At 38.7% G+C, this 26,624-nt stretch overlaps 1 protein-coding gene across 2 annotated transcripts; it reads left to right on the top strand.

The window, feature by feature from the left end:
* The first annotated feature begins 1,609 nt into the window (after positions 1-1,609).
* Positions 1,610-26,624, top strand: ZNF326 (zinc finger protein 326). 2 transcript variants are annotated; one of them, XM_039556003.1, is made up of 13 exons: positions 1,610-1,734; positions 2,232-2,306; positions 8,071-8,197; positions 10,249-10,654; positions 13,357-13,555; positions 15,301-15,335; positions 16,221-16,308; positions 18,557-18,671; positions 19,702-19,849; positions 20,166-20,265; positions 21,471-21,601; positions 23,441-23,536; positions 25,908-26,624. In XM_039556003.1, the coding sequence occupies exons 1-13, from the start codon at positions 1,719-1,721 to the stop codon at positions 26,067-26,069; spliced, it is 1,698 nt and encodes a 565-aa protein (XP_039411937.1). In that variant the 5' UTR covers positions 1,610-1,718; the 3' UTR covers positions 26,070-26,624. The 2 variants fall into 2 exon arrangements, with proteins under 2 accessions (XP_039411937.1, XP_039411938.1); XM_039556004.1 differs by lacking the exon at positions 2,232-2,306.

A 26,624-nucleotide genomic window follows, 5' to 3' on the forward strand; every position in this document is an offset into this window, starting at 1 on the left:
AATGTCTCTGTATGAATCTCAAGTTCAGTGCAAGAAACTTTGTCTGGTCTGCATGTGTAGAGGGATGGGGGCACAGACAGGTCTGTTTGAGGGGTATTTGGACCGTGGAATCATCACTCTGCCCAAGCATATGGTATCTTTGGATAAGAAGTCGGAGGTAAAGCCGAAGGAAGGGTATCCCTTGGCGGGGATAACCAAGCACGTGTTCCCGGTGCCGCCCACCAGCGCTTTCCCGGCGCGGGCCGCATGCACTCGCCTCTGCTGCCCTCCAGAGCCCGGCGAGCGGAACTGTGCCCTGCCCGGCTCAGGCTCGAGATTAACCTCATCTTGGACTCTGCACCTCGGTGACTCAATACACCCTTGCCTGCAATGGAGGTTTTATTGGTTTGCGGATGGCGAGAAACTGTTACAGCCATCCAAGACTGAAGGAAGCCCTGATTTCCCCGGCATAATCAAACCCCAGGCGAAAGTGGCTTTGCCCACTCATACAGCCTGAAAGTTCACCCACAGCCTGTCCTCAGAGACATTTTCCCAGGTTCTCTGTACCAGATCTGCTCATATTTTTTTTCCTTCTTATTTTTTCTTTTTTTCTCCCCCTCTCTTTTTGTTTCTTTCAGGATTGTATAAAACATTAATAAACTCTAAGGAATTACATACTCCTCATGTGATCTTCACACAGGTCACTGAGGATTTTTTGCATGATCGTATGTCTGGGCAGAGTCTGTTTCTTCAAATCTTTTGGCTGCATAGAGGAGCACAGTGTTACCTTACAACTAACCTCAAATGAAGTCTGTGTTTAACATCAGCCATTTTGAGTGTTTCAGTGCAGCCTGTTACAAACACAAAATACTTTGTCTGGGGAGTGATGCATCACAGAATCGCTGAATCATAGAATGTTAAGGGTTTGGAAGGGATCTTAAAGATCATCTAGTCCCAACCCTACCCCCCCAGCAGGGGCAGGAGAGCCTCCCACTAGACTAGGTTGCTCAAGGCCTTATCCAGCCTGGCCTTGAACAGTGCCAGGGATGGGGCATCCACAGCTTCTTTGGGCAACCTATTCCAGTCTCTCATAACCCATGCAGTAAATTTCTTCCTTAGTTCAAGTGGTGTTGTTAGGTTCATCAAAGGTGGCATCACAGGGGGCATTTCTTAAAACAAACGGTTTATTTTGCAAAGCCATTTGGTTTGTGTAATACAACAGCAGCCCACACTGGGAACTGCTAGGACCCAGGGACAGAGCACCTCATGGCCAGGGCTGTGCAGCTGCAAGGGATGCCAGTGAGGGCTCAGTCCCGCCAGACACTGCCTGACTTCAGGGGACCGTATTCTGAGCCACTTCATGAGGACCCGCCGGGAGCGTGTGGGAGGGTTAAGGTGTGGATGTCTCGCCACTCCTCGTCCTGCAAGCGGCTTCAAGCATGACAGGGCCCGACGCCAGAACACAAAATGGCGGCTGCCAGGGCTCAAAATGGCCGCCGCGCAGCCTCCCTCGTGACCCAGCCGACCCAGGCCCCGTGCGCGGCGCTTGGCGCGGCGGGCCCGAGCCCGCGCTCCCTGCAGGCCGGCTCGGTCACGTGACGCCAGGGCCGAGCCAATCGCCGCGCGCCGTGGCAGTGCGTGCAGCGCGCGGGTCCCGCCTCGCCTCGTTGTGGTGGAAGGCGCCATTGGGAGCCGCCGGAGCCACCGCCACTCTCCCGCCAGCAGCGCCCGCCGCCGCCATGGACTACGGGGAAGGTGAGGGCGCGCCCCCGCTGCAAGGGCAGGGCCCGGCCGCCGCCACCGCTGCCGCCGTGGGGCCCGGCCGTGTCTCAAAATGGCAGCGGCCGCTTTGTTACGCGCAGGACGGAGTCCCCCTCACCCACGTCCTCGTCCTCCTCCCCGCCGCCACTGCCGGGCTGGGGGGAGCTGCGGCGGCGGCCGGCGGCGGGAGGGCTGCGCGGGAGGAGGGCCCTCCCGGGGGGCGGCGCGGGCGGGCGGGGGGCGCGGGCGGGGGCGGCGCTCCGCGGGGCGAGGCGCCCTGGGGGCGCGGGGTGAGCGGGGGGCGAGGGGGCGGCGGCGGGCGGGGGGTGCGGGCAGAGCCGGGGGGAGCTCGGGGCGAGCTCTGTGAGGGGGTCGTGTCAGGAGCCTGGAGATCCGACAGGAGAGAGAGCCGCCTCTTGTTGCGGCTCCCTGTCTCTCCCCTCCAGCTCTTGCTAAGCACTAAGTCATTCTCACTGACCCATCCTCTCCAGCTGAAGACAGAGATTGGAGATTCCCAGATACCCCCATGCATTGTGGTGTGAACATGCCCAGTGGGTCAGTCTCAGGTATGAGCTATAAATACGTCTAACCTGTAAAAAGAGTTGGGGCTGAACAATCAGTGTTGACAAAAACAAAAAAGCAAACGGGTTGTTAAAAAGTGCGTAACATGGTTTGAGTGCACATGTTGTTTTCTGGAGGAGTTGTAACTGTCTGGGAGTGAGACTTGATTTTCATCTTGGGCATGTCAACATGAACTCCTGCACGTTCCAAATGAAAAACTGTGAGATAAAGGAGTGGGAATGGGGGTGGGGTAGAAATACAGACTTTTCTTAAGATGATGCTGTTTTACATAAACCAGTATATTCTTGCAGAGTAGTGTATTTGATTCTTACTACTTCTGTTGAAAAGAAAGGATATTTTCCTTTTTTATAAAAACCAGAACCTGCTACTGCTTGGGTTTTATTTACTTCCCCCCCCTAAAGTTTACTTTAACAGTTTGGGAAGGAGTATACAGAACATACAAAGTCAACACCAAAAGCTACCTCTTGTTTTTACACTGTCAAAAGTACCATGTAGATAAAACAAAAAGGAATGCATGTATTTTGGTAAGATGATTGAGGTTATGAGTTTAGAAAAGACTCAAGAAATGTTTTGACATCTCTTGCCAGCATGCAAGCAAGTATTAAAAGGATCTTAATATAAAAGCTTTCCTGAAACTGTATCCAAGCCTCATTTACAGATCCTGTCAAATAAGTGCTTGCTGTTGGATCTCTTAATAGTCTTGCTGGCTGTTATATGGAAATAACACATTGGATGACAGATGCATCTTTGATTGCAATATAATAATTTTTGTACCACATTTCTTGAGTCTTAGCTTTTTTTTTGCCAATTATATTATTTTGCATTTATCTTTCCTCATAGTAAAATAAATAAAGATATTGCTTTGTTTTTTCATCTTTTGTATTGATTCCTAACTGAATGTCCATTTGATTTTTAGAATGAAAGGTTATTCTTAAGTAGTAGCTTAAGTATTTTATTGGAGTATTCACTGTAACTGTTTTTCTGAGATCTGATGACACTAGTATTTAAGTGAAGCCAGGCTCATCCTAGGGGAAGTAACTAATCAAATGTGTATTGTACAAGTAAAGTGTTCCTTTCATGTGCTTCTGTAATAATACTTTTCATTGTGTTAATTAAGCTTTCTATTATTTGTAATTATTAAAAAAGTTTAAATATGATGTATGCAGCTTGAAACTTTTACCATAACTGTTTATAGATTGTATGTACATGAGCAAGGCATGCATAAAAATTGTTTTACCCAGGTTCTGTAGTGGAGGCTGAAGGCGGTTTTCTGGGGGTTCAGAAGATGAGCAGTAGAGGGTGGATGTTGGGAGTTCTCATCTTTGCCTAGTTTTCATTTGAGCTCTTGGCAAGGTTCTTCCTGTTGGAAACTTTTAGCCGGTGGGAAGCACTTTCAGTTTTATGTCTGATGACTCCTGTAATTACACCATTGTCTCTTCCTGATGGTTCAGTTTGAGTCAGAGTTGGCCTTCAGAATAAATTATGTTAGTATTATTAGCAGAAATGTTATTAAATATTCATGTTAATATTTTAGTTACTGCAACTATTGTCCTTTTAATCTGGAAGAGGAAATGGCCTACGGACAAGGTTGTGATCTTAGCGACCAGACATGGTGTTATGAAAAAGTAATGTGCCTGGAAAAATACTGCTTCCTATTGCACAATGGATCCTTAAGCTTTTTGTAATCAAAATTTAGTTTTTTTGTCATTTATTACTGCAAGATCTTTCTCATTTCTCATTTTCTTAGCCTTTTCATATGCTTCACATGGAGCACACTGTTTAAAATGATTTCTTGTCTTTGTACTCTGAATATGATTTCAATGTTCTCTGGTCTAAAGCTTTTTCTTTTAAATGGAGTAATTTGTACCAAGAGATTCTGAGTCTTATCTATTACTTCTTTAACTTTGTAGTTCTTTTCCTTCGGAAAATTTGATTTTTTTTTTCGGACTATTGAGATCTATTTTGCAGCTGATTTAAATGTTCTCTCCACCAAATATGGTGTCTTTTTTTTTTTAATTCATCTGAAAAAATAGATACACATTAACATTTTAATTTGTAAATTAAACTTTTATTTTAGTATCCCATTGTCCCATTCTTTTTTATTTTAGTGGTAATGGTTTTTTTTCTACCTTTGACGTAGCTCTTCTCCCGTCTTTACTATACCAGTAAACAAGTATGATCTAGAAATTAAAAACCAGCTAGTTCTTTGAAAGTTCTTCTATTTCTATACTTTAGTTCAATGGCTCGTTCATTCACAGGGTATTTATGCAAGAAGCTGCAGATGCCAAAACCTGATTTATTCCCTTAATAAATTCTTTGTTTTGGAAGCTTTGATAATGCCGTCATCTCAGAGATACACTCTTTCATTTTTAAACTTTAAGAGCAAATATGGACCACTGTTTTTTAATTTCTTTTTAATTCTTTAGTTTTCATAGATACACAGATACAGTATTTCTTCAAAGTTTTTTCTAATAAGCCGTTATTATTTAAACTTAAATGAGCTACAAGTCTCTTGACTTTTTGGTTTGAGACACTGGAAATACAGTTCCTGGTGTTTTTTTCTCTAGTGCTTAAACACGTTCTCTTAGCACATGAAACAATTTCACATTTAGTCTGCACAGACAGGCAACTTCTGTATATCTCTACTGGTGGTGACAGTGATTATGAAATCCTTCTTATTTTTGTTTATCTAAATGAATATTGACTGTTGTCGTGTATGTTTCCCCTTTTTTAGGATAAAGCCTATCTGGAGAACATACTTTCAGAGTAAAGAAAAGTTTAATACCTGAAGAAATACTGTACTTGTTAATTTGAATGCAGTATCTTTGTTGAGCTCTGGACATGAAGTATAAAATGTAGGAATCTTTGGTAAAGTTTGCAGCTGATGACTGAACCAGGAGGGCAGTGATTGGAGTGATAGGTTAACTGCTCAGCTGTGTGGAACAGTTAATTATATAGCTGTAAGGAGATCATAAGGTCACCTTCAGTAGATCAGGTCAAAGGTGTCTGTCCCACCTCACCAGTATCCTGTATGTCACTGTCTGTTTGGAGGCATGGAACAAGTAGTATAAGTACTCCTTTGGTATATTTCTATGGCTTTACTGGTCTGCAGCTTGATGACTTTCCCAGCCAGAGACACAGTCTATGTTTGACATACTTTGAATTTCTTGTCTGCTGATTTATCCAATTTCTGTCTTAAATCCGTGTAAACTTTAAGTAACTTATTGCTTGTGACTCAGTTCCAGGACTCATATGTCTGTTTTGTGAAAAGTGAATTGGATCCTTCCTTAGCTTGTTCTGTGTAAACTTCATTTGCAACTTCCAGTTTCTTGCAGTAAATCATTCAAGTGGTCATCCCTCTCATGTCTTTGTACCTTTTGTATCCCCATTTTTAAATGTTAGTATGTTATAATGTAGGTAGATGCAGGGCAGTGAGTCTGGAAAGGGATGAGTAAGTTGTTCACTGTTAGGGAGGAGATGGTGCTAATGTCCTAAAGACCGGGATTTGAGGACTTAGGGACTGGCATAGCTCTACAGCAAGACTGTTGATGTTACATAACATGAACTGAATAAGGAGTGTTGAGCAAGTGTGGATGTCCAAAGTTATCCTGTGATTGTAAATTGTATTTTCGCGTTTGCTTTCATGCTAAAAGTTTTAGACTAAAACTTTATTTCAAAATGACGCTTCAAACCATTTTTTGGAAGAGTTCTTTGCACGTGAATGTTTTTGTGTTTTTCCAATACTGAACTTCCAGCATATGGATAACACTGGTCTCTACTTCCTATGCTGTAGTAGAATTGTGTTTCAGTGGCAGGGATCTTGACAGTATGTTGTGTTCTTCCTTGCTGGATGATTTAATTCGGTTCTCGACTCTTAACCTCACTGATTTTGTGCCATTGTAGGGCCTGTAGATAATAGGAGCAGGTGAAACTAAGGTAAATTATTGTGTGCTTTCAGGTCAGGTATGTCAGTTTTCAGAATGTCATTGTCTTTTGATTGTGTATACTGTATTAAAAAACGTAACAACCTGGATCTGAGATTAGATGATCCCATGTTCAGTCTTAATTTCTGTGAAACTGAGTTATTTTCTTGACTGTCTTCTCTTTTTGCTCATCTGCATCTTTATATATACAGTCTTGAGGGTATTGTACTGGATTAGGTGGCAGATCATTCAGAACACTAGAGAGGAACATTAGATGCTTTTATTGGAAGCCTCAGCCATTTCTTTTTTGCAGTAACTCTTTGCAATTTAAATTGATGATGGGTGGTGCTACATGATCAGTATTTTGAAAAGGTTTTTTGTGCTTTCATTTTTGAATCTTTATTGTATGTTCAGAATATGAAAAGGTGCAGTGTGACTTCTATGTTTGAAGGTTTTTATTTTTCCCAGAAGTATCATCTTTAATTTTTTAGAAAGTGCCTGTGATCATCAGAGTACAAATAAAATCAGCAGTAGGGCTTTATTTGTTGGAGTCCCTGTTCAGGCATGCTGAGAATATCTGTATAAAAGTGATATAGTCAGCTTAATATCATTTGCAGAATTCTTGATGTTGACGGATAGAAGAAAGTAAATTACAGTGACTTGGTGTTAACAAGAACCAGGTACAAATGGGATATGATTTATATATGTGTTTTCAGCACTGCAGTGATTTTCATGAAATTATATGCACAGAGAGTTACTGTATTTCTTTAAATAGGACAGTTTCTTATGGCTTCAAGAGAGCTAATTGTCCTGGAAAAGTCAGTGGTGAACATGTGGAGATACTGAAATGTATAAAATACTCTCTCTTGTCAGAGTAAACAAGTACTTGGTTTTATTTTTATCCTTCCTATGTTCATTGTGTGTTCCTTCTCTGTTACCTTTTCTGTGAGTTTTGACTTGCCAGGTTTTCTTGGTATTACCCAAAACTTAGTATTGGTTGGTGCTGGGAGCAGTTGGTCTCCAGAATGCCAGTGAAGTGCAGATTTTGTGCATTACAGGAAGACAGTGGATCATACTCGTTATGCAGATCTGCAGCATTGTTTTAGTGCTATGAATTTGAGTGATTATTTACCCAGAATTTTTACTAAGACCCTCCAGTGCTGAGGAGGAAGTTGGTTCTTTTGCCAGACTTCATTACAAGATACTGAGATGTCACCAAGTGACATCAGTTCAGTGAAATACCAGCATCTTAGTGCAGTTAGTGAGCTGCAGCTCAGTGCTGATTTGGGTGGATTTTAGTTTGTGCTAGATGGCAGAAAATTCTTTTGTTTGATGTAGCCCAGGTACAGAGCCCTGCACTGACGAATGACAGCTTGTAACCTTGACACGGGGTCTCAATGGGAGTGAAGGTTTCTTGGGGCATTGGATAGAGAGAGCAGATGCCTGTGAGCTCATAGTATTATTAAAGGATTGGAAGTGGTCTTAATTCTGTACAAAGTTCTGACATATCCTGCATCAGGTGTCTTCGTTTAATTCTCTTAATATAACTTACATTGATTCCAGCTGATGGAACAATAATCCTGAGTTACCTACTACTGGAAAAAGTTATGAACGTGAACTTCCAGTCAGGAGGTGCTCAGATGATGACAAAGACACATGGCTTATCTAAGCACAGTGTCAGAATTGGTTTGCAGCTGTCAGTTTTATATTTTGTTTGTAAGCACCGTGGCAAAGAGTAAACCTTTTATTTAAGAATTTAAACTAGATTACTTAATAAGACTTCTCACTTGCTTTCTTTATAAACATTTTTCTGCTCTTTTTTTAGACATGGACCGTGATTATGGGCATGGAGGCTATGGTGGCCCACGATCCATGGACTCTTACCTTAACCAATCCTATGGGATGGAGAGTCATGGAGGTGGAGGCGGAGGAGGTGGTGGTGGTGGTAACAGGTAAAATAATCCTTCAGTTGTCCCAAGAATTGATCAAATCCAATTTAAGTTTAAATCATTCTTCTAACTTAAGTGTTCCTGAGGCATGTTGTTATGATTTTGTATGAACACTTTTGTTCTGAGTCTTCATGTTTGATAAATACTGGCAAATACTAAACTGTAAGTGCTAGATTCTTGTAATAAAATCAGCATTTTTGTGGAAAAGTTCGACAGTGAAACAGTGCGTCTGAATGAAAATAGCAAAAGTTTTGTTTTTAGTATTGTCTAGCAATTTGTAGCTGATTGGCCTGACATACCATTTCTGACATAGCAGACTAGACCTAATTGGTTTAGTGTCTTAGACTGAATCTATCAACATTCCGTTTTCAAGGAACATTTAGGGTATGTGTTCTTTGGTTTGAATGTGCAGTGCTCAAGTGATCTTGGTATTGAATCTGAAAGTCATGTCCAGATTATTTCATTGGAAGGTACTGATTACACTTGAAACTGTGTGCATGTTCTGGGCTACTTTGTAAGATGGATTAGTCTAAAACTAAAAATTCTGATGCAGTGGTCTTAAAGTTGCGTATTTAATGCTAGGATACTGTTACTTTGCTCTTTCAGGTAAAAACAACAGGGAGCAGCTGATTGGATTTAGGTCTTAATATTGTATTCAAAGAAGCATGCTTTTCAGAGTAGTGATTCTATCTTGGAGGAGATAAAATGTGAAGAAAACTTAGATAACCTGATGGTTTTCTTGTGTGCGCCCTTGAATTTTTGTCTGGCTGTAGCCAGATTACTGTATGGTTCCTGTCTGTAGTCACTGTGGTGCCACTGGGGGAGGACAGCACTAAACAGGGAGGCTGGAGAAGTGTTGTGTCTTGCTGCTCGGTTCTATTAAGCATTTTAGTTAAGTATAACTTGTTTAATAATGAACATTAATACTGATTTAAAAGTCTGAGCAGAGATTCAGGAATGAGCTGTACCTACCATATAGTAATCTGCATATGATGGAGGTTGAATGACTACTTGAACACCAAAATGTCTCTTGCTATGTAACCTTAATATTATGCATGGGCTTTTCTAGTGTCATTTTCTGTGTATCTTTGAGTCTTCTGAGATGAACATATTTTAAAATTAAGGCATTCAGTTTACTGTAGATAAGTTAGTAAGTTGAGTGTCTTCTAGGTTATATTGTATCAGTTAAGGGATTGTCTTTCCCAGCTTCTCAATCACTCTATTATATCCCTGCAGGGATATTAATGTGTTTCCCTTCCAAGTAGTTACAAATGTTGATTTCTAGCCTGACACTGCCCCCACCCCAGCCAAAGCAAATTCTTGATAAATAGCTAAAGGTTTTAGCTCCTTGTTACTTTACTCTGAAATTCCAAGAACTGTTTTTGTGCCCACTGTGCATGCATTGGGGAGACTTTCAAAATCTTGAGTTGCTAGACCTAATGGTCTGCAAGTGAAAGCTGGATACACTGAAGACCATTAACTCTTTTGATTGTGAGACTGAGTTTTACAGGGAACAAATTTTCCAGAAAGTACAAATATGAACGAAGAGAATTTGTATTTTTCCTTTAAAATGAGAACTGTGAGGTACTTAAAACTCACAACTGTACCACGAAAAACCAAACCATTTTTTTTTCTCAATTCAGGACTAAGCCGCCTCTTAACTGCTGTTTATCTGTTAGACTGTGAGGGTATGATTTTGAAGAAAGGGGAGTTTGACTAGGCTTTGAATGTCTGCAGGTGATTATTTTTGTGAGACTAGGGCTGGGCTCTAATAATATTTTAGTAAATAAATGTTGCTGAAAATTTTAAGTAAACAAAGTTCAGGTATACTGAACTTTAGAATTGTTTGTAGCAAAAATGGCTCAGATAGCTTTCTATCTGGTCATAGTATGAATTGCCCAGCCCTAATCAAGATTAACCAATAACACAACTGTACAGACCAGTATAGTAATAAATTGATTTTAGTTGATAAATGTCAACTGATAACTTGTCTTTTGAAATGTATAACATTAGTAAGCTTACTTTTTTTTCTCCTCACTGTGCAACTTTTCCAGGTTTGGACCTTATGAGTCTTACGACTCCGGGTCTTCTCTGGGTGGGCGAGATCTGTACAGATCTGGCTATGGTTATAATGAACCCGAACAAAGCCGCTTCGGAGGTAGTTATGGTGGTCGATTTGACAACTCCTACCGGAATAGCCTTGACTCTTTCGGAGGTAGAAACCAGGGCGGGTCTAGCTGGGAAGCACCTTACTCCCGTTCAAAATTGAGGCCTGGGTTTATGGAGGACAGAGGAAGAGAGAGTTACTCTTCCTACAGCAGTTTTTCTTCACCCCATATGAAGCCTGCACCTGTAGGCTCTCGGGGGAGAGGAACGCCTGCTTATCCTGAAAGTGGATTTGGAAGCAGAAACTATGATGCTTTTGGAGGACCATCAACAGGCAGAGGCCGAGGCCGAGGAGTAAGTACAGAATCTTTTCAGATTCTTTTCACTAGACACTCTTTTAAACCCTTTCAAGACCACTGCTTTAAAATGAATGCACTGTTCAGTACAGTGTGGGGGTTTTGTCCAAGCAAACTATCATGGTTGACAATGTTGTTTATCCCCTTGAAGCTGTCTTCAAGTAGAACCCAGTCCCTCTTTCTGCTGAAAGTAATGAGTAATAGACTAGTTGATAAGGTTTGTTAAATCTCTCCTTTTGTTTTAAAGGTGAAGATAAAAGTAGTAGGTTTGGTCTAAAAGGGATTAAAAGGACTTTCATTTTTCCTTGTAAACACTAGCATCTCTGCTGCTGGTGGGGAAATTTTTGAATATTGTAAAAGTTGAATTCAAAGTCTTTTGAAGTTTTGAGTAGGTTAAAGGTGCAATGTATAAGCAAAAAATAAAACCCAGGTTGTGAATGCTAGAGCAGTTTTTGGTTCCTGTAAAGGGAAAAGTTCAGCTAATTCTTTAGTATGTTGAATACATGTTTTATCAAACATCAACTCTTCTTCTAAACTTAATTCTTATTCTGACTTGTTTACTGGAAGGGTGATGGGGAGGAAATGGGAAAGGTGAGTGATTAGCAGTTACAGTGATTCTTTCTCAGAATTAAAGCATGGTTAAAGGGGCATCATCAACTTGAAATCGGGTCCTTTCACAGAATTGAAATTAATTTCCACATAGTCCTCTTACTTGTATTAGTTTTGAAGGCTTAAGTTCGAAGTGCTTTTCAGTGGATTCCTTTCCAGTATAGGGTTTAAAAAGTATATGTCCAAGAAACAGCATGATTAACTGTATGCAAAATAGTGGATTCCAGTTTGAGGAAGTAATGCTTCATGTTAAGTGAGCTAGGGGAAAAAATACAGCAGAAGAGAGTAAAAAACCCCAAACCTGACAGAAGTACTAACTTTAAGTTGATGGTGTCCCTTTGTCTTGGTTTTATAATCCCAGTTTGATGTTTTTAAGCACGAAATATTCAGTGAACACCTTTCTGCCTGTGCCTCTAGGTGTAACTTACCTTTTAAAATTCCTGAACATGCTGTATTTCTTTGGGAAGTGATTCTTTGAACTATACAGCTTGTTGTAGCTTGAAGTGTAGAGGAAGATTATTTTTTACTGGGTCTTTTATGTGCTTAACTTGCGTGGTGGTTTTGTTCCAGAAAGTCTACTTTGCAGCATTCTCGAGTATTGTAGTTGCCATATTCAACTTTTAGCTAAGATTTGCACATGGCTGTTAGCTAGCATGTAGCATGGTACGAGAAAAAGATTCTAATCTTCATTTCTCTGCTTGTGAAGCTGAAAATGTTACATTCTTAAGCCTTTATGCCATCCTTTCAGAACTCATTTAGATCTGAAAGCTTTGTGCAGTTACAACCGAGTTCTTTTTTACTTTGCTTTAGAAATTTATCCTTTTAGTCTTTTATGTAGTAAAGGAGAATGTAAAGACTAGACTACTTACTATATGTAAAATGCATTGCACCTTTAATAGGTAGATTGCCTTTTAAAAAAAAACAAACTTGAAATTATAAAGTGTGTACTTCATGTCAAATTTGTATGTGTCTGATGTAAATGTACATGCTAGGCAGTCTATAGCTTTCTCAACTAAATAAATTAACATGGAGATCTTGTGCATGGACTTCTGATTATGGAAAGTGCCTGTTTTGGTACATTCTGTCTGTCATTTAAAATGTGCTTTAAAAAAAGTCATACTTTCCCTAAGTGTTTTGAAATTTTTATGTTCTTTTAATTTTGACAGTGTAATATTAATTATCTTCTCATGGAAATACATATATTTCTGCTTATCCAAGTCACTCATCCAGTCTGTGGGCTCTCTTCTGCCCTTTATTAATCAAGTAATTAAGTTAATATTAAGAAGTATGTTAGCGCTTTCGAAAATATTCCAGCTACCTAAATTCCCCTCCTCAGATTACTCATTTATTCTGTGTCCTCAGAGAGGTAGCTTTCATATACAAGTGTCCACAAATGACTACATAATTCTAGAAATAATGGAAAGGTTTAGTCTTTCAATGGAATTTTCATTCCTATCGCTGCATTGTTTTTGTATCACTCTCTCCAAGCCCAACTTAAAAATTCTGATTTTATTGAATTCAGTGGAAAGATAAGTAAAAGAAAGAGGGGGCTTCCTCCAGTTAATCACTGTTCCACACTGGGCAACCTTCTTTACTCAATTTTCAAATCATTACTATATCATTTTGCATAAGATGCAAAGCAAGGAAGCTTTTTTTATCTGGTGGTGGCTTTTTTTTTTTTTTTTTTTTTTGTGTGTGTGTGGTTTTTTTAATTTTTTTTTTTTTGTGTTAAAAACTGAGTTGCTAAGCTCTGGTTTTTTTCCCAGATGGAGGTGGAATTCATTATCTAGAGAATCTGAAGAGAGGAGCCAAGATGTTAGGCTGAGATGTTAGGCTGAGATATGTTCGTTGCCTGGACAATGGTTCTGAATAAGCAGAAACACAGTTTATACATAAATATTCCTTCTACTGGACAAACACCCACAAAGCCATTGCACAACAGAACGTCAGACCAGGAGCTTAAGTTTCTCCTGCATTTTGCTCTAGAACACAGATTTTAGTTAAGTTCACAGCCATATTGTACCAAGTAGTTGTTTTATTTATATTGATTTCATATACTAATACCTTCCTCTTGATTTTGCAAATTTTCAGCATATGGGAGACTTTGGCGGAATGCACAGACCTGGGATTGTCGTTGACTATCATAATAAACCCAGTCCTGCAGCAGTTGCTGCAAGAGGAATAAAAAGAAAAATGATACCACAGCCATATAACAAACCTGGTGGGACATTTATCAAGAAACCCAAAATGACAAAGCCTATTTTGAAGCTGAGCCAGAAAAAATCACCTAGTAAGTAGCAAGTGTCAGAATTTTTAAGTTAAAATTACTGATTTTTTTTATTAAATAGAAATGACTTAGTTTTAATATTCAGGAAGAGGGCTCTGTATGCTGTCTTGTAATTCTTCATTTTCTACCTTAGAAGTAGTCCTCAGTGGATTTTATGAATTTACATGTCTAACTTTTCTACTGCAAAGGTAATTTGCTAAATGTTATTGAATATTTTGATGTGTTCAGATATGTATCATTGAAGGCTATCTCACTAAGACTTTATGATGATAGTTCTGTGGAGGAAAATTTTCACCACTAAAAATAATGTCAGAGCTCAGGTTGTCTGAAGAGACAATGCCTGACAAATACTAAAATGTGCTCTTGCATGAGCCTGGGCCCTGCTGTCCAAGTTCTTTGGATATAAAAAGTAGTGCACCAGCTGCAATGCAGTTAAATACAAGGCGTGGGTGAAGAGGAGAGGGAAAAGGAGGGAAACTGCAAAAATGGCAAAAACTGTTACAGAATAATTCATGAGAGGCAGAAAGAGATTGCTCCCACTTGTAAATGAAACGCTGTAATGACAAGAAGAACTGTAAATGTGATGGATAAACTATAAATACAAACTGCAAATTGTAGTAGTGATGCTTGGTTTCTTTAACTTCCATAAAGATATTCTACAACTCTAATATTAAATTTTTCTATTGCAGTCAAAGTTGGAGAAAAAAAGTCAGTAGTGAGGTTTGAATAAATTTCTTGCTTTGAGGGAATGTAAATTTGAGTGATATATATTATGGACAGTGTGTACAGCAGTCAGATTTTAGTTTTGTATGCTTGTCATTTCCTAGTAATTTAGATCAGTGTTTTATGTCATTTGGTTTCAAATCACACCTGATAATTGTTTAAAGTTGCTGTCGCTCATAGCTTGCAAGGTAAATGCACAGACGTGGCAGAAACTTTGACACGTAAATTCTGGTTTTGATTTTGTTGTTCTGGTTACATTACTGTGTATTACATAAGTGTTCCCTTAACTGTATCATCAGGAGTACTGTACAGATCCTGGGAACTGGGTGTATAGAACACACTCCTCTGCTGTTTGTATAGGGAGCTTTATTGGTGATCTCACCGGCTTTGTTGTGATGAAAAGGGTCTGTAAAATGCACATCCAAGTTCTTTCAGTACTTTTGTACGTTCTCCTTTCTAAACTACGGTCAGACAGAAGGCTTCTAATTTATTATCTGATCCCCCTCACTGATTTCCACAATCCAAAGACCAATGTACTACATAATACTGATGTTACTTTAGGAAGTGGAATAGATGGTGCCTATGAGAATGCAGCCTGTCCTGTGGCTCTGAGATTAGGGAGAAGAAAATGTTGAGTAGTTTAACACAGTTTCTGAAACTTAAACTGAGAGACCTAAGCAGTATCATGTAGTTGAAAACTAAAAAGTGGGTGACAACTAACAGAAATTTTGATGCAGTTGGTATATATCGTATGAATGAAAATATATCTCAAAATTATATTGTCCTTTCAACCTTGAAATTCTTGTTTTGGAGTTAGGTATAGATGATTGCTTCTAAAAGTGTTTTGTTTATATTTATAAGGCTAACTGATTTTACATTTAATAGTATTACTAAACTATGATAAATTGTAAATGTAGACAATCTTTCCTGCATAAGAAGCTGATTTTTTTTCTAAATATCTTATTGTCTTAAAATGAATTATCAGTGACAGCACTTTTGTATTGTTTCTCATTTTATGTTAATAGACATGAAGACATCTTACCAGGATTCTACCATAGAGGTAAAGATTCCCAGAACTGGAAAATGTTTTGATTCTTTGAGAAGTTTGCATAGTATACGTTAAGACAAATAATTCTTAAGCTAGAGTTATAAAATTGAGCATTAAACTATGTAAGTTTTTCTAAACATGGTTTCAGGTTTTTTTTATTTTATCTAATACTGTCTTATTTTGGTGGCAGTTGATGTTCAGTGAAAGATGTAGCTAGTGCAGATAGCCTGGAAAATGAATTTTGAAGTGTATTTGTGGACCCTACGTGTTCTTGTAATGCACAAGAGAGCTCTCATATGAACACTTCTCATGTTGCCACAGGTAGACAGCTTGAACTCATGCACCTATGACCTGCTGGGGTGGGTACAAAGGTACTGAACAGCAGTGAGGAGGAATGGATAACACATAGACACATCAAGGAGAGAGGGTAAATAAAAAAAGAATCAGTGTTAAAAGGTGTTCTCTGATAGGGTAGGAAGATTAGTCCCTGCCCTCAGACAGCTCAGTTGCAACTATGTAAGAATGTTGCTAGTAAGCTAAGCATGTGTGTATATATATCCTGGTTTAATGTTGCAAGACTGGAATGGCACTTCCCTTCTTTTTGAGTGACGGTATTAACACCTTCTCAACTACGTAAAAGTCTGGATTGGAAGTCAAAATATTTATATAGAAAACAATTTTGATTGTGAAAATAATTCACTAAGGTTTCAAGGCATTACAGAGAAATGGAGAGCTAGAAGTGTTTGTACACTGAGTTCAGCAAGATACTCAATTCATTTCTTTCATTGTCATATTTAAAAAATAGCAAGTAACAGATTATTGGGAAGAATGTAAATTACGCTGCCTTTCTGGATTTAGAATGGCTTTTTTTTTTATTTATGGATTTGACTTTATTAGGAAATTGAAGTTGATACAAGTGGTGCAGTTGTTATATATGAAGACTTTACAAGAGATGCTTATGATCTTGGATATCAGACTTTTGGAGGTAAGTCAGTTTGCTTTGTCAGGTAAGGTATTGTAGGTATTCTGTTTGTGAGACTGAGAGAATAGATTTAGTAATCTTGTATGTATGACCTCTAGTAGTTATCTGGTAGCATGGCTTTGTTTTTGGTTTTTGTTTTTTTTTTTTTAAATTAAAAAATTTAAGCTGTGAAAAAATGGTTGTTTGTAACATCCATCCATTACTTGGTTTGTTTTTTCATGCTTACAGTGTCTCTGCTCTCTGATCATTTCAATATGTTGTTGTTTGCCTTTTTTTTTTTTTTGTGAAAAAAATTTGTGGTCTTCTATACTTGCTTCCATTCCATTGCTTGAATGTTGTTCATCCCACTGTTCCTCACCCGTATCCTATTATTTATCCCACTAGCTGATCAACCTCACCCTTAAACCCTAGGTGAGTCACTTTTATAAAAGTGGATTCAGTTATCTTGGTGAGCTGTTGTCAGGAATGCGGGGTTTATTTCATGTACAGTCTTAATGAAACAGATTTATTATTAGTTTACATAAAATCATTTAAAGTGCACATTAACTGTAGTGATTCCAGACGCATAGACAAAGAAATCCAGTGATAAAGCTGAATTTATTTTTAGTCCCCCTTTCCTTGTGTGCTGCCCTATTACATATTGCTTAGACTCATTTGATGGCAAGGAGGGCTTGAAATTTGCAGCCAAATCGGTGTTTCTTTTCTGGAAGTAATAGTAAATATTTTGAGCTTATTTTTAAATTGTGTGGGTTTCTTTTTTTTTAAAAAGTTTGCATAAGTGCACTGAAGAAAGAGGGAGCTTTTAGTTTATATATAGGTTCAGGTCTTCATTCCGCAGATTCTAACAGGACAGGCACTTCGGTTTGTGAGCTTGAGAGTCAAAAAGAGGCCATTTCACTCCACAGAATTACCATACCAGATGATTTTTACAGCAGTAAAGCAAGTGCTCCTTTGCATATTTCCAGGGTTGGTGGTAATGCACTAAATGAAATTTAAATGCTGAGATCAGTATGGGAATTGCCTCTGTGGGTAGGTAGGTGGTTTTTTGTTTTCAATTTGATTTTTTAAAAAAGTAGTCTTACGGACAGGAGTTTTTCTCCTCTCTGGATCACAGTAAATTTTGAAACTCTTTGCTACAAAATGATAAACCTTGGGATAATCAGGAACTGTTGGTCATGGAGAAGTTTTCAGTACTCAGTGACACTTCTCGAGCCACAGAGTGTTTTGCAGTCTTGGTGTTTGTGCATGATGCTGTTGTATGTTCCTTTCTGTTGCTGTTTGGATGGACATAGATTTCCTGGAGGCTGACCTCTCTTCTAAGGTTGAACTGTAGAAGAAAACAAAGTGATCCTCTTTTTTTCTGGTCTAAAACTACCCGCTGAATATTCTAATTGTTCTCTTTGTCCATGGACTATTAAAGCAGACATAGGAAAGACAAACATAAGTGCACTTACGCAAAAACTCAGTGTCCTTGGAAGTCTTAAATGTTGTAGAACTACATTCTGTTCATTTATTCATTCACACTTTTACTTACATGCCAGGTGGTAATTTAATCAAGTTCTTCTCTGGAGGTTTGGCTGAGTTTTTTGTTGTGTGGTGAACCTGTCTGTCCTTGTCTCTCTCACCCCCGCCCCCATTAACTGGCTTATCTTTTTGGCTGAAAATCTTTGGAATATTCTTCTGTGAAATCAGGTGAAGTCTAGTGGGAAAAAATAATAAAGTTGTTGAAGTTCAGTTTGGGTACCATACCTTAAAGCAACACTGTCTTGTCTCCTTTATGAGAACTTTTGCTTTTGGTTTTGGAAACTGCCTTCTCAGTAGAAGAGATGGCCTCTAGATAGTTTCTTTTTATGTGAGGGAATTGTAGCAGTGGTGCTCTAAAAACGTATAAACAATGTGTTTTTCCCCATGCATTTCCAGTTACCCTTTTCTGGTCACTTATTTGAAGAGGCCTTTAATTACTAGGCACAACAGTGAAGGATTTGTTTTAACTGTGAATTTCTTTTATGACTGTAAACTAGAGTGTAAACCCTTAGCTACTAAGTTGAAAGCAAGTGTTTAAATTGGTTGTCTTCAGAGGAAGAAAACAAAGCAAAACTTTCAGCATGTTTAAGGAAGCCATTGAACCGTGTTGGTACAGGGTCTTTCTCTGCATTTTGAAGTGTTTGTGGAGGAGACAGGGAAGACAGGTACTTCTGCTGTTGGTTGGTTGTTTTGGATTTGGTTTTTAATCCTTCAATTGTATGTTAAGATGGCAAAGGAGAAGTTAAAAGTGAGGAAGAAGAAAAGCGGCGCATTGAGGCCAGAAGAGAGAAGCAAAGGCGTAGAAGGGAGAAAAACAGTGAAAAATATGGCGATGGATACAGGTTTGTGCTGTAACTTCTGTGTTGTGTACAGTGTTTTTCTTGCCCGTAATGCCTCTCTAAGAACACATCTTTTTTCCTTTGAACTGATTTTAGGAAAATAAAATGCAACAAAGAAATGAGGGAAAAAACCCACCTCCTTCCGCACCCCTCAATTTCCCCCACTTCCCAGCAAAAGCAAAAAGCTAACCCAAATAAAGAAAAAAACTCAAGCCAAAACCTGGCACCCAAATTCGGTGGCTTAGAAGGCTGGATGTTTCATCAGACCACTGTTGTATCAGAAAATGCACAATTTACTCACCCCTTATCCCCCACAAATGCATCAGTGCACACTTGAGAAGCAGCTTAGAATGGTACTGCTTTTGAACTATATGTTCATGTTGACTTAAAAAGCTGTTAGAAAATGATTTTATTCTGGTTTTATTTGTGTGTGTGTATATATATATATATATGTGGTCAACTGTTTTGTAGCAAAAGTAAGTACATAGGTTTGTAACTTTCTTAGTCTTGCCCAGTGGCTGCGCTGTACAAAACTGTTCCGTGTCAGTGCAGTATATGATCGTGGCATTGGTGACTTTTCTTCATTGTACTGAGGAGGTTTTATTTCCTTATAAAGATTATATAGTTTTTGTATGGAAAATGAGCTTTAAATGAGTTCTTCTGATTACTTATGGTTAGGAATTTGTGGCCTGGCCAGGCTATGTTTCTGTGCCCACAAGAAGTACTACAAAAGGTGACAGGAAGTAGAGAGCTGCAATAGATTGACTCACAGAATAATGTGGCTTTTAAATGCCTGGCTTCTGATTTCAGCAGTTTGTCTCCTGCATAGATAATTCATTATTCTGACACTGGCCTGATTTATATTTGATTCTTGTAGCACTTATCCTTTATAATGGAAAAACTTGAGATTTTTTAAATTTCTTTTTCACTTAGGCTTCTTTAAAGAATGCTTTTCCTCTTTCTGATTTGGTTTGTCAAGTGTCATAGTTTTGAGGAGTTTTAATAGTAATATTTAATGTATTTCTCTTGATAGAATGGCATTTACTTGCTCATTTTGCAAGTTTCGAACATTTGAAGAAAAAGAAATTGAGTCACATCTGGAGAGTGCAGCTCACCAGGAGACATTGGATCACATCCAGAAGCAAACCAAATTTGACAAAGTAGTGATGGAATTTCTTCATGTAAGACAGCTGGTTTTGATCTGTATAATACTTTTACATGAGAATGTAGTTACAATTTATGATTTATTTTCAAAATATGCTTAACTTACTGTTAATTCTTTTGTAGATGAATTTTGGTGCAGCACATAATACCAAAAGTTGAAGCAAATTCTAAGTCTGTAAAGTACTGTTGCTTTAATAGCTGAAAGTAGTGTTCTAAGAAGTAATAGCAATTATTTACTGTTGTAGAACTATGTTGAATTTTTAAAATATGGGTTAATATTGGAATATAAACAGTTGTACATCACAGGTATTTACAATTTTTTTCCCTCTGTAGGAGTGTATGGTGAATAAATTCAAGAAGACAGCGATGCGTAAGCAGCAGACAAGTAACCAAACGGAAAATTCCCAAGCTGCTGAGAAAGATATAATGGAAGGTGAGTAATGTGGAGCTCTCCTGGTCTTTTTCTCCTTTCATTCTTCTTTGAATTTGATAAAATGGATTGAAACAGTTAGTTTTCACATGTTTTCTGTACCTGGTTGGGATTCCTTGCTTCATTTCTGATAAAATGTGGAATGTAAGCACAGCAGGAGATAGCAAACCTTGTTTGTTTTCTATCCAGGTAGCCTTGTCACAAGGGGAGATAACGTGCTAGGTACTTGACAATTATGTGGGCTTTGCCACAGTCTCGTTCAGGATAAGGCATGAGGAGTGACAACAGGTGGATGCAGTAGATTGAAAGAGTGTAATAAAGCAGTAAGGTGATAGTGGTCAAATATGATGGCAAGGATTTGGAAAAATGTAAATAGGAGAGTTTCTGTGGTTTGGAGGAAGAGTGACAAAAGGAGGAGTTTGAGCATTTTTTGGTTAGCCAAGATGCATCTCGGCCTGAATTTTTTTCCCCTTGGCTGCCTTACAGGCAGTTTTCTAGAGCATTTCATGTGTCTCTGCATTGCTCTGCCATATCCTCCCATTCTTTGCTTGAGGGACTTCAGAATGGGCTACAGCCAGAGGAGACATCTTTGAGTCCCTTTGTTTTAGGCAATAACTATTTCAGTATTACTTAATTTGAACTTATATGCTAAAAGCTACTTAAAAATGGATATAGGCAACATCTTAACAGTCTCACAAATTCTTTTCTATTTTCCATAAGTACTGGAAGGCCTGTTTTCCTTTGTGCTGAGAATGTTCTGTTATCAAGCTAATATTTAAAATTGCAAGAGGAGTTGGATTCATGTGCTTCTTCCTGATGGTGAGGGAGGGCAAGGAAATAAATTAGTTTTTATAAGGGGTAAAGTAAGTGCAATTACTTTGGTGAAGCTTTGTTTGCTGTATCAAAATGTCTGTGTTTAAGGATATTGGCTATTGTTGATCGAAAATAGATGCCATTTTTGTGCATTGCCTGGGTCTCATGTGTAGTCTGTGGAGAGGTGGAGTATTGAAAAACTTCCTCTTCCAGTATTGCCCTCAGAGAGCCTAATTTTGATGCCTGAATTTAGGCAAATATTCCTCAGTGGTTCAGTTTGACATCTTCAACAACTGAGAGCTCTTAATTTTTGGGTATAAAACAAACAAGCTGCTTTTCCAGTTGCCTGAAATAACACATTTTGTGTTAATGATTTGTTGTATCTTCCTTGGCAGGGGTTACAGCTGATGACCATATGATGAAAGTTGAGACTGTTCACTGCAGTGCTTGCAGTGTCTATGTTCCTGCATTGCACAGTTCTGTTCAGCAACACTTAAAATCTCCTGATCACACAAAAGGAAAACAAGTAAGAGATGACATATTATTTTTTAAAAAAGGCAAGCATAATGTAATAGTAGGTGAAAAGTCTTACAGTTCTTGGTGCAAGTAATTTCTAAGTTCTTGTTGATGTGTTTTGTTCACTAGAAAGCTGTAATGTCCTTACTACACTTTGTAAGTTTAACACCTCAGGAAGTAGCCAGCACTTAAGCACCCCAGCTAATGAAATGCTGGTATGCTGTCTCGGTTTTGAAAGACAGGTGTCTGCTAAGGAAGGCAGAGGCCCCCCTTGAAGTGGCAGATATAACCCCTTTCCCCTCCAAGTTATTATATTTTGAAATCAAGGGCCTTTAGGCAAAGATGTGGGAAATAGGAATAACAGTTCTTTACTCTATATATATATGTATATAACCAGTCAAACAAAACAACAACAACTCTGGCAGTAACAGCAAACAATCACAAACCCAGTCCCAGCCTTCTCGGCTGTCAGGCTATTTCCCCTCGGGTGCAGTTCCGCTCGCAGCCGGCAGGGGCGCTGGCGGCTCCCGGTGAGCAGGGCAGGTGCGATGGTTCCCCCGCGGCTGCAGGGGGCGCTCCGGAGCGAGCTCGGGAAACCCGCGGCTCTGGTGCTCTGGGATCCCGGGAAGGGATGGGACAAAGGCTTCACAAACCCCTGGGCAGCTGATCCCGGGCTCTCAGGAACAGCAGGCTGGAACGGCAGGGACGAACGCAAATCCCGGGTGGCAGACGAGATGTATCCAGATGGGAAAAACCCACGGAGGCCCAGGCGGGCAGGGCGAGCAGGGCTACAGCGTAGCGAAAGCTCGAAGCAGCAGCGGGGCAGGGCAGCCACAGCCCGGTCTCCAGCAGGGCAGGGAAAGCGGCTTTTGGGGTCCCGGCGTTGCTTCCAGCAGGAAGAAAGAACGGCCAAAAAGAAAGAAGCAGCAGCTCCTTTCTCTGCAGCTTCTCTCTCTGGACGCTCAGAGCGAACTGCCCCCACACCCAGGTGTAGACAAAGGAGTAGCCAGGCCCGCCCCACTTCCCTTTTTGTCTTTCTTAAGTACAGCTATTTGTCCCCTAGCAACATGCATATGGGAGAAAATTCCTTTAACAGGAAAAAAACTAAGACTAAACTGAAACCCCAACATATGCTTAATAGCTGCCAGTAGAAAATCATGAGAAAGTTACTAGAAATGACATGTTTATTTTATGAGATTCGTTTTACGGAGTTTAAGTATTGGAAAAATATTGTTATTCAGATTGAAAAACAAAACACATGCATTTCTAGCATTTATAGTTACAACATAGTGTCTCCTATCTTGGTGATTATCTTTTTAATTTGAAGACAACTGAGAGCAGTTTAGAATTAGCAGTCATGTTGTATTTGTCCCTGTTACAATTTTTAATAATACTCTCTAAGGCTGGTAGAAGGGTTGAAAGAGTAGTATGAGCATGAGAGTAAGCAAGATTGCCGAAGTTATGTTTTGTTTATGTATGAGCTTGTGTGACTGTAGAATGTCATAGAATATTTTGGGTTGGAAGGGACCCTGAAACTGAGCAGGATCATCTTCGACAATATGTTAGGCTGTGATGGAAAAGCCTGAATGTTGTCTGTAGGTGAGAACAGATAACTGGTTGTAGTTCATTATATAAGCAAGATACATCTTTTGATCATGCTAAAGCAACATGCTATAAACACTACCAAACCTAATTGAACTTACGTGGTTTGGACTTAAGTACTAAGAACAAGCAGTTCATGCTGTAATATGTTCATTATTTTGTTTACAGAAACTGACCGTGAATTCAAATTTGCGTGACAGTTGTTACATGAACGTGATAATTATTCACTGTCAAATTTGTTTCCTAGGCCTACAGAGAACAAATAAAAAGGGAGAGTGTTCTTACTGCTACCAGCATCTTGAATAATCCTATAGTCAAGGCACGATATGAGCTGTATGTGAAGGTAAGATGCACATGGAAAGAAAATAATTAATGTTTTCCATTTCTCCGTGTTGATAGAGTTTAACCTCAGTGCTCTGTCTTTTAGATAGCTCAGAGATTGAATATACTTTTAATGTATTCTGCCAGTCATAAATCATTGTCTCAGATAAATTAATTTGCAGGAAAAATTACTGCCTTCAGATTCACCAGCTTTTGGTTTTCATTTACAACTTACATCTAGGCAGTTTTTAATTGGATGCTGTTATAAAAAAAAAATCCCAAAACAAACTTCAGGCAAACATCAGCGGTGTCTTTAACTCTGTATGTAATGTTAACTGCAGGGCACAAAACACTTAACAAATTACTCCATCTTTACATTTAGAAGCAAAAGCTCCAGCATGTGGGTTTGTACTGAAGTACAGTGTGCACACTCCTCAGCTACTTTTTATTCCATAGTATTTTTAGGGTTCATGACAGAAACAAAAGTTTACAACAGTAGTTGATGAGATCAGAGAATTTAAAAGGCATGGTAACCTATGTTGTAGATACATGGCCCCAGAAACAGGTGAATCCATTTTAGCAAAATGGAGGGTATTTTTCTGCTGGGCCACTTACTTTGCTAAGTGACTCTGTAATACTGTTGTTAGCTGTTTCTGGATTACTTTTAATTGACTTATGATTTTGCCTGTGCCCTAACAATGGACAGGCAAAATCATAAATCAGTTTTTCAGACAAAGCAATACTGTCTTTTGGAAATATGGTAAGGTATGAGCCAGTGCCCAAGTTAATAGTGATTTAAAATGTCAAATTAGTCATGTCCTGAAAAATTATGTATGGATGGGTGTGTGAATCAGTTTCCGACAACTGTTCTGTATCTGTCAAGTAAAGGTTGCAAATGGCCAGGTGCCAGAGCCTGGAATACCTGCCTGTATTTCCGGCCACCTTTTCCATGTTCCTTATGCCTGGTATGCATTGTCCAATACAGCCCCCTAGCGGGAGACTGGTAGAAGGGAGCATGGAAATTTGCCATTGATCAGTTCAAAAACTGAGCAAAGTAAAACTTGCAAAATTGCCTTCACAAGGAGACCACTGATGTTTTCAGAATGACTAGCACTGGAGCTTTCTGTGGTGGGCTGAAATTAATGCACATTCACTGGGACCTGCTCAGTGAGATGTATGTGGCTTCTGGTTATGCAAATTCCTTGCATCCTTATCCAAATGTATAATGAACTGCAGACTGAAGTAGTTCAGTTTTCATATACAGCATGTGATGGAGCAGAGCACTCATGCATTTGGGGCGTGCAGTCTTTCAGGAGAGTAGGGAATCTTTGTTATAACATGGTCTCAGTTCTGCTTTCTTTGGGTTTAATCTGAATTTGAATCTGAATTTAGGATTTCTCTCAATTTTTAGCATAATACTGAATCCAAATTTTTGTTTCATGGCATTTGCTGAATATTTTTATAGTCCTCTAATTTTTCAGTAGCCACCTGGAAGATTCTACTTGAGAAATGTAACTGAAGTGGAAAAAAAGGGCAAAAAAGGATAAGGGGCCTAGCATTCAATTTTTCTTCTGTATCTTCTTTTAAATAATACTCTTAAAGTCCTAGTCCTGGTGCAGTTGGTGGTTGGTGTCATGTTCAGATCAGACTTGCTTTATCAGATGTATGAACACGAAACGAGCTTTAGCCAAGAAACTACTAATAGTTCACGTTGTTATTATTCATTGATTGTTCAGAGTTCTTAATTATATGAACAGGGGAAGGCTGAGGTAATGCCATGGTGAACTATTGTATGAAATGGAGAAAATATAAACCCAGAAGGCCAATGTGTTTAAAGTACTAAGAAAACTGTTAATTTTTCTAGGTCAACAATGGAATGAATTTCAGGCTAGTCAGTGTAATAAATTCTAGATTTCTTTTTCATTTTTTGAAGAGTTTACCTTTTTTCATAGAATTATTCAGAGTGAATAAAGACTGTAAGTAAGGAAAAGCAGAACAAAACTCTTCTGTTTCAATTTGGTTTTAATTGGGGAGAAAAAGGAAGCAGCTGAAGTTCTCAATTAAAACATGTTGAAAATTAACCATGTCATTTTAATTTCTGAATGTTGTAGTGAAATCTGTGTTTAGCATACTTGGCTTTTTCTCAGTGCCATTTCCACTTTCATTGAAAGAGTTTATTGGGATCCCAGTTTCCCATGTCCATAAAGATGTGGTGTTGCTAGTTTTAAATCCAACTTGTTTTGATTTTCTTGCAAAAAAACCACACTATTAAAAAGCTGTATAAAATAATGTAGCATTTCTTAGTGGCTGCTCCTTTCATTCACTGAAACGATGAGTATTATTTTATATTTGAAATAAATATCAAAGTGTTTGTTTTCAATCTTCTACTTCAGGGTGAAAATCCTTTTGAAATTAATGATCAGGCTCAGGAGCAGCAAACAGAAGAAGAAGACAAAGCTGATGAGCCGGCTGAGGGTGAGGAAGAGGAGGAAGAAGAAGAGGAAGAAACTGAAGAACAAACTGACTTCACTTTAGACCACACTGAAGATAACTAAGTGCAAGAAAATAAAAACACATTAGTGGGGGCAAACCAGCTTTTTATTTCTGCTCTAAAGTGGCTGGGACTTTTTAATAGTCTCAAATGGAGCTGAAGATTCCCCGCCATATGCATGCATTCCATTCCATGGAGAACTTGTTTATATAATTCCTCTGTGTTTCTGATTTTGTTTAAAATGAAATTAAGACTATTTTAGTTGGGCTTTTTATAGAAAACTGACTGTTAAAGCTGATCAAACATTGTGTTGTATATTTTTTTAAGCATCCTATTTTTTTGGTGTGTGTATTGAAAGTTGGATATAATAACTTTTGGTCTAATCAATTGAAAAGGAAGGCACATCTATGGAGTAAATACTTTAAAAGCTTTATTATGTAAGCTTATAAATATTTACCTCATAGTACAGAATGAGTAACTTCAAAAATTGTACTGTTGAGTGTGGCTATTTGGGGGACTGCATTGCACTCTGTATAATAGAGTATGTGTTTATAATATGCCTTGTAGCTTTTTGTGATAAAGATGTACCAGTTTGTAGCAATAAAATACTTAAGAAATA

The sequence above is a fragment of the Corvus cornix genome, chromosome 8, assembly GCF_000738735.6.
Source record: "Corvus cornix cornix isolate S_Up_H32 chromosome 8, ASM73873v5, whole genome shotgun sequence".
Classification (NCBI taxonomy): Eukaryota; Metazoa; Chordata; class Aves; order Passeriformes; family Corvidae; genus Corvus; species Corvus cornix.

Coding starts and splice junctions, on each gene's coding strand:
- ZNF326 (XM_039556003.1), top strand. Junction 20,266..21,470: donor TGAGAAAGATATAATGGAAG/GTGAGTAATGTG, acceptor CTTCCTTGGCAG/GGGTTACAGCTGATGACCAT. Junction 21,602..23,440: donor ATCACACAAAAGGAAAACAA/GTAAGAGATGAC, acceptor TTTGTTTCCTAG/GCCTACAGAGAACAAATAAA.